Source organism: Acomys russatus, chromosome 14, assembly GCF_903995435.1.
Source record: "Acomys russatus chromosome 14, mAcoRus1.1, whole genome shotgun sequence".
Lineage (NCBI taxonomy): Eukaryota > Metazoa > Chordata > Mammalia > Rodentia > Muridae > Acomys > Acomys russatus.
In genome coordinates, this window is record NC_067150.1 from 11180683 (window position 1) to 11188053 (window position 7371).

Below are 7371 nucleotides of genomic sequence, written 5' to 3' on the forward strand. Positions count from 1 at the left end.
AACATGTTCTCTTCTTCATTTTGCACTAAAAATTTAGAATCTGAGGTGCTATGACCTTAGCTTCAGAGACGGCTGACACTGACACAATGGCTTTGTGCTGGGCGCCATAGTTCATACTTGAGATCCTGGCTATTGGGGAGACTGTGGCAGGAGGATTGAATAATTGAGACCAACCTGAGCAATTCAGTAAAACTCTAGCTCAGAGAAGAAAACAAAACATGCTGGGCTATAGCTCAGTGGTGGAGGGCTCACCTGGCAGTAAGACTCTGGGTTCAACTCCAGTATTTAGGTAAACATGCACCATATGTACACACACGCACTCACTCACATATACACACACGCACTCACTCACATACACACACACCCCTACTGCCCCCTCTAATCCCCATCAGCACCACTACCACCACCACCATCACCCGCAGCCCCACTACCATCACTACCAAAACAGCAAAGAATCTGAAATAACTATAGAATGGGAACGCATATGATTTTAAAAATGAATTAAACGTATGTTATAGATGGCTCTGGGATGTTTGTCTTAATAAAAGTTAATAATTTGCAGAGCTGCTATTCTTTTGTGTATTTAGTTTCTTTTAAACCATGTATATAGCTTAAAATCAATTAGGACTTATAATGAAGGAAGGAGTCTTGCCCACTTACAATTCTTTTTTGAGAGGCTTCTCAGAACTCTTGGTGATTTCATTTTGCATTTGCTCCCACGCTTCTAGAAAGCATACACTTAAAGTCTTCAGTTCTGTTTATCAGCCTTTCCCCACAACTATGAAAAGCAAGAACTTAGCTTCCTTATGTCAGCCTGCACCTGTAGCACCAGACCACACTCGCCACTGCTCACGATCTATTTGGTATCATTGGTACTATTGGTATTGGCTGTGTGTATTATCCATGACATGGTCTGTGCTGTGTTTATATTTTCCCATAATTCTTTTACCAACACTGTGTTAACGGAAGCTTCTGTTAGTATGTCTACCTGGCCCTACCACCACGGCTTTTGTCATGTCTGTGGAAAAGTATTTTGATGTTCTCCAAAAGCAGAAAAAATCTCTTTGCCCAATTTTACATTTTCAGATCCTTCCTTTCGTCTCTTCCTGGTGCTCCAGGTGACTGACATTTCTCTAGTTGCAGCTTTGGTCTGCCATCCTTTTAGGATTTACTTCCCTGCATAGGACTCTTGGTTTATTTATTTATTTTTTTTCATTTAAAAAGTTTTTATCACATCTATTCTCTGGAGATGAATATAATCAAGTTAACAGTGTGGTTTGGTTACCATTAAAAAAAAACCCTCCATTTTCACATAACAACGTATTGTTAATATGTAACACACAAACCAGAACTAGCCGTGCCTGTGTTTCTTTATAGGAAGGGGGTACTAGAGAGCAGTGTCCCCAGCAAAGAGGCATGAAGTAGATGAGCTGTGGAGGAAATTCCACGGCAGCTCATCAAATAGCGCCTGGAGAAGGCCTGGCAATGCCATTATACAAATGGCCACACTGGCTTCAGAATCTGGGCTAATGAAGCGCACAATTCAATCCACATATCCCTTAACTTACAAAAACCATACACATTGGATAAGCAGTTATACCTGCATTAACCCCATCCCAGTTGGTTATCACAAAATTTTATAACTAAGTGTTCTTGTGGTCTATTTTGAAACTTAAAAATGTATAATTCACCTTAACAACTAAAAAGCAAGAGTGACATTTGTCAATTTAACAGAATGTTAGCTCAGGTTTTCCTTCCTTATTATTAGAAATAAAGGTATCCAACAGTGATGCTTTAAGAACAGCATAACTTTATAAGAGATGATTTCTACAACAAGCATAAACGTAACACAAGGATATTAGTGTTTAAGACTAGAAGCCAACAACCTTGATGTTTGAAGAAACGGGCTACTTCATTTCATTAAGACTTCCTTCACAGCTGCTATGATGTGTCTGGCACTGATTCCACACAGCTCCAGCAGCTCACCAGGTTGCCCACTTGGAGGCACTCCCCTTACTGCAAGGTGACGGACGATGACGTCAGGCTCTCTGGCGACAGCTGCACACACGGCTTCGCCAATGCCACCTTCTCGGCAGTGATCTTCCACTGTGACGACCCGGCCACCTGTGGCTTTGGCACTTTGAACAATGGTGGCAACATCCAGGGGTTTGACAGTGAAGGGGTCAATGACACGAACAGAAATCCCTTGTTGAGCAAGCTCGTCAGCAGCTACTAACGCCTCATGTAGTGTGACTCCTGCTCCAATAACCGTCACCTTGTCAGCTGCACTGCGGCGGATCACCTTGGCCTGTCCAATCACAAAGTTCTCTTGTGAAGTATAAATCACTGCAGTTTTGGGCCGGCTGGTGCGGATGAAGCACACTCCCTTGGTGACAGCTGCCAGATAAACAGCACGCTCTGTAGCGACAGCATCGCTTGGATAGAAGACAGTGCAGTGAGGAATGCTCCTGAACATGGCTAGATCCTCTAGTATCATCTGGGAAGGCCCATCTTCTCCAACAGGCACCCCACAGTGGGAACCAATAAAGTTGATGCTGGTCTGAGAGACAGCTCTCCTTTGGATCTGATTAAAGGTTCTGGTCAGGAAGGAAGCAAAGGTACTAACAAAAACAATAGTCTGTCCTCGTGTGGCACACCCCAGGGCCACACTTAGCATGCTTTGTTCGGCCATAAAGCAGTCTATGAAATGCTCGGGGTGCTCTTTCTTGAATATCTCTGAAAAAATGGAGTTGTTTGTGTCGCCATCTAGAACAAAAAGTCTTTTGTTAGAGTGGCCCAATTTAGCCAGAGCCAAGCCACATGCTTCCCGAGTAGCTTTCCCGTCACCCAGTTTATATGCAGGCGGAGAGGTTATTTCTAGATTGGAGCTGCTGATCTGGGGTGAGTCTTCAGCAGGGGCCGTTGGCGTGAGACTTCTGTTTGTCTGTATCTGACTCTCAATGAATTTGACGATTCCATCAGTGCTGACTTTGGGCATAGGCTTTCCATGCCAATTTTCTGCATCCTCAACATCTGGAATACCCCTACCCTTGAAGGTCTGGGCAATTAGGGCAGTAGGTTTGCTCTTGACTTGAGTTGCTTTCCAGAAGGCCCGGCAGAGGGCTTCCACATCGTGACCATCCACCACGTGGGTATTCCACCCAAACGCTTGGCAGCGCTCCACATAGACGTCTGGGCTGTGCTCTAGCGGCGTAGTGCCACTCTGTCGCAAGCGGTTCACGTCAAAGATGGCCACGAGGTTATCCAAGTTGTAGTGGGAAGCAAAGGCCAGGGCTCCCCAGACAGAGCCTTCGAAGAAGGACTCACCATGCTCCATGAGGCAGAACACACGGTAGCTGGCCTTGTCAAAGTACTTGCCGATATAAGCCATTCCACAGGCCACGCCCAGTCCTTGCCCAAGGGGCCCTGTGGCCACATCGACAAACGACAGCCGCGGGATGGATTGACCCTCCAGGTCGCAGTCGATTTTCCGCAAGTTTAACAAGTCGGATTCACAGATACGGCCCATCTCCACCCAAACTGCACAGAGGATGGGCACCGTGTGGCCCTGGGAGAGGACAAAGCGGTCATTTTCAGGGTGTTCCGGGTCTGTTTGTTTGTACCTCATGGTGTGGAAGAAGAGCGCCGCCATGATCTCCGTGGCACTGCAGCACAACGTGGGATGCCCCGCGTTGCAGGCGCACACGGCCCTGATTGAGTGGATTCGCAGGCGATTGGCCACATCCTGAAGCACCTGTAAAGTCTTAGAGTCCAGCGTGGCATCGTTGACCAAGGCCATGGCTTCAGAACGGTCGGCTGCCGAAGAACAAGAAACCCACTTCAGCGTCCACGGCGTCCTTTAACAGCCGGCTGGGCGACCGTTGAGGAAAGTCTGCGCATGCGCAACGCCTGTTCAACGACCGTTGAGGAAAATCTGCGCGTGCGCAGCGCCTGTTCGTGACATGGAAAATCTGCGCCAGTCTGCCGCTGCGCATGCTCAACGGCTTTGTTTTGCACAGTGACACAGCACCCCAGACTCAGGTTTTTAATGTTTATTTTTGCACCTTCAGGCTCAATATTATTAAAAACAATTAAACATTATTTTACGTCTCCTTAAGGCAGAAATTCGAAATGGGATAGACGCTCTTATATCCACATATCCTGGCTAAGGAAAAATATTTTCGATAGTATTGTGTCCTTTCACCTACTAACACTTCAATTTTATTCTTCAACTTTGATTTTAGGTGTATGGGTCTATTTGTTTGGTTGTATGTCTGTCCACCACTCACGAGAGAGGCCTTTGATGCCCTGGAACTAAAGTTATAAATGGCTGTAACCTGCAGGATGAGTATTGGGAGATTGAATCCGGGTCCTCTGGAAGAGTAGCCCAAGCTCTTAAGCGCCCAGCCGTCTCTCCAGCCCCTAGTACCTCAAAAAACTAAACAAACAAACAAACAAAAACCCCACCAAAAACCAACCATATTTATTTATTTTATTACACATGAATAAAACAAACTACATACAGCAGGAAGAACCATAAGACAGTCATGAGTTATATAAATGTTACATTCATAGTGATTTGGCTATTTGCATTTGGCAAACTTGAAGTAAACATCTTTCCTATCTTGGTGAGTCTAAAATTCTGAATGAAAATCCATATCTATCATATCTCATCTCTATCAACTAAAATACTTTATCTTGATTTAAAAAGGTCTTATCCTCTAACCAACTAAACTTGATTGTAAAACTAAAATATCTGGTCTTCAACCCCCCTCAGAGAGTTGAGAAGGAATAAAACTTAAATGCCTGAGTGAACCAGCAGTACAGGTTAGCAGCTTCCAAAATGAAAAAATGACTGAGACAGTTTACTGCCTGAACAGTCACCCAACACTATAACATTGGAGCCTCATATTCGGCCTTCTAGCCAAATATCTCTGCCAGACTTATTTGTGAGGCAGGACTATTGAAGATTTGCTTACTCTGTCTTGGCAGAGTTTGGTCATCGACTCTACCTGCATTTAAGCTTGCCCATTTTTAGGCAGAATTCTGTCTGTGGCAGCAACGAGGACATTTTGCCCAGTGGCTTGTTTGCCACATTTGAAGCCAACTCTATAAGGAGGTTCTTTGATGCTCATCATCTTCTTTGAGGTCGGCTGGGTGTTGTCAGGAGTTAACTTGTCTTGTCAAAGAATCTTTAGAATAATAAAAACATCTTTAAATTCTGTGGGTCTCTGAGGCTTCTGAAGACCTTATTTAACAATTTAACCTTATATATCTATAGAATCATATCTATCTGTTAGACTTAGGATATATATTCTTGTGCTAAATCAGATTAGTATTTGATATGACCATGATTTGCATCAATATACAAAATTCTATACCAATGACTTAGAGAAAATCTTCTTTGTGAGTAACAGTAAGGCCTTGAGTTAAGGAGTAGGTTTAATCATCTACCTTTTGTTTTATCCTCCCTCTGTGTTTCTATATACCCCTTTATTTTCAGCTATCTCCTTACCTACAGATGAAAGATAAAGGAAAAGAGAGACATCCCTGAGTTCAGCCTAGTTTTCTCTCCGTATAAGACCAATAATAACTTTTAACCACTGCCCGATGAAAATAATAAGCATCTGTAGACCAAAAGAGCAAACAGAAGGCCACTCAACCCCCCTTAAAAGAAATGGGACGTCGTTCTCTTAAGGGTTCTCCAGGCTGAATTAGGGCATATAATACCTTAAAAGGGGCCCAAAAAATTGGGGAATGGTTAAGCAAGCAAGGGATTGCATTTGTGGTCCAGTTTCTAAATGTTGAGAGATTCCAGGCTTAGTAAGAGTCCTGTGTGGGACAGATTGAAATACTGGACTAATTAGGGTCAGAAGCTTTGTACAGTGCTGTCTGGGAAGTTGTCCAATTCAGATGGGCAACAGCAACAGAGGCGTTTGGGGCTGGAGCAAGAAGGATGCAGGATATCAGTGTCCAGCATGCTGAGAGGAATGAATCCTGTCAGGTCTGATCCAGCATCAGTGTCCAGTTCTTTTGTTCTGAAAACATAATTTCTCATAAGCATTATAATTGTATGAGATGTGCGGGATGTACAGAGCAATTAAGACTCTTCCTCTGCTCATTGTACGAGCAGAAATAAGACATCTGCAAATCTTCCTTCATGTCATACATGGCCTCTAGTAATAAGTCGCAGAGAGTCTGTGGCCAACATGAAGCCTCTCTATGCAGTTACATTCATATCTATGCCTGTGTCAGAGCTATTCCCATAAGTTACCTGCTTGTTCTGAAGTTTGAATTCTTTACATCCCAATTACCACCCTCTCCCTCAACATATCCCAATCCCACGGCCAGCCACAACACCTCCTAATCCCACCCCTCCCTCATCCCCTTTCCCTCCCTTTCCTAGTCCTTAGAAGGTCAGCACTCCTCCTCTAATATCTGCCCTCAGCTTATCTAGTGTCCTCTGTACTACATAAAACCCTACACTCTAAGCATCCTCCCCAGTATCCAGCTTCGAGTATCCATGACTGTCCCTATCCCCCACTGGCTGGAGGCTCTCAGAGGACATCTATGTTGGGCTAGAATCTACATATAAGTGAGTATATATCATGCGTGTCTTTTTGGGTCTAGGTTATCTCATTTAGAATGATAATTTCTAGTTCCATCCATTTGCCTGCAAAGTTCAAGATTTCTTTGCTTTTAATAGCTGAGTATTATTCCACTGTGTAGATCTACCACAGTTTCTTTATCGATTCTTTGACTGAGGGACATCTAGGTTGTTTCCTGATTTGGCTATTACGAATAAAGCTGCTATGAATATAGTTGAGCAAATGTCCTTGTTGTATGGTGGAGCAACTTTTGGGTATATTCCCAGCAGTGGTAGAGCTGTGTCCTGAAGTAGAGTTATTCCAAATTCCTGAGAAAGCACCAGATTGATTTCCAAAGTGGTTGTACAAGTTTGTACTCCAGCCAGCAATGGAGGGGTGTTCCCTTTTCTCCACATCCTTGCCAGCATGTGCTGTCACCTGAGTTTTTGATCTTAGTAATTTGGATAGGTATAAGGTAAAATCTCAGAGCTGTTTTGATTTACATTTCCCTGATAAATAGGGATGTTGAGCATTTTAAAAGTGTTTCTCAGCCATTCAATATTTCTTTGTTGAGAATTCTCTGCTTAGTTCTGTACCCCATATTTAAAATTGGATTATTTGGTTTGGTGGTGGTTAATCTCCTGAGTTATTTATATATTTTAGATATTAGCCCTTTGTCCAATGTAGGGTTGGTGAAGATCTTTTCCCAGTCTGTAGGCTGTTGTTTTGTTCTGTTGACAGTGTCCTTTGCCTTACAGAAGCTTTTCAGTTTCATACGGTCCCA

General features: G+C 43.6%; 1 protein-coding gene across 1 annotated transcript; it reads right to left on the reverse strand.

Moving 5' to 3' along the window:
• Positions 1 to 1912: 1912 nt before the first annotated feature.
• On the reverse strand, positions 1913 to 3799 carry LOC127197954 (transketolase-like protein 2). The gene has a single exon (XM_051155766.1). The coding sequence runs from the start codon at positions 3797 to 3799 to the stop codon at positions 1913 to 1915; it is 1887 nt and encodes a 628-aa protein (XP_051011723.1).
• Between the last annotated feature and the right edge of the window lie 3572 nt (positions 3800 to 7371).

Excerpts from the sequence above, each read along its gene's own strand:
- LOC127197954 (XM_051155766.1), bottom strand. The coding sequence starts at position 3,799 with ATGGCCTTGGTCAACGATGCCACGCTGGACTCTAAGACTTTACAGGTG.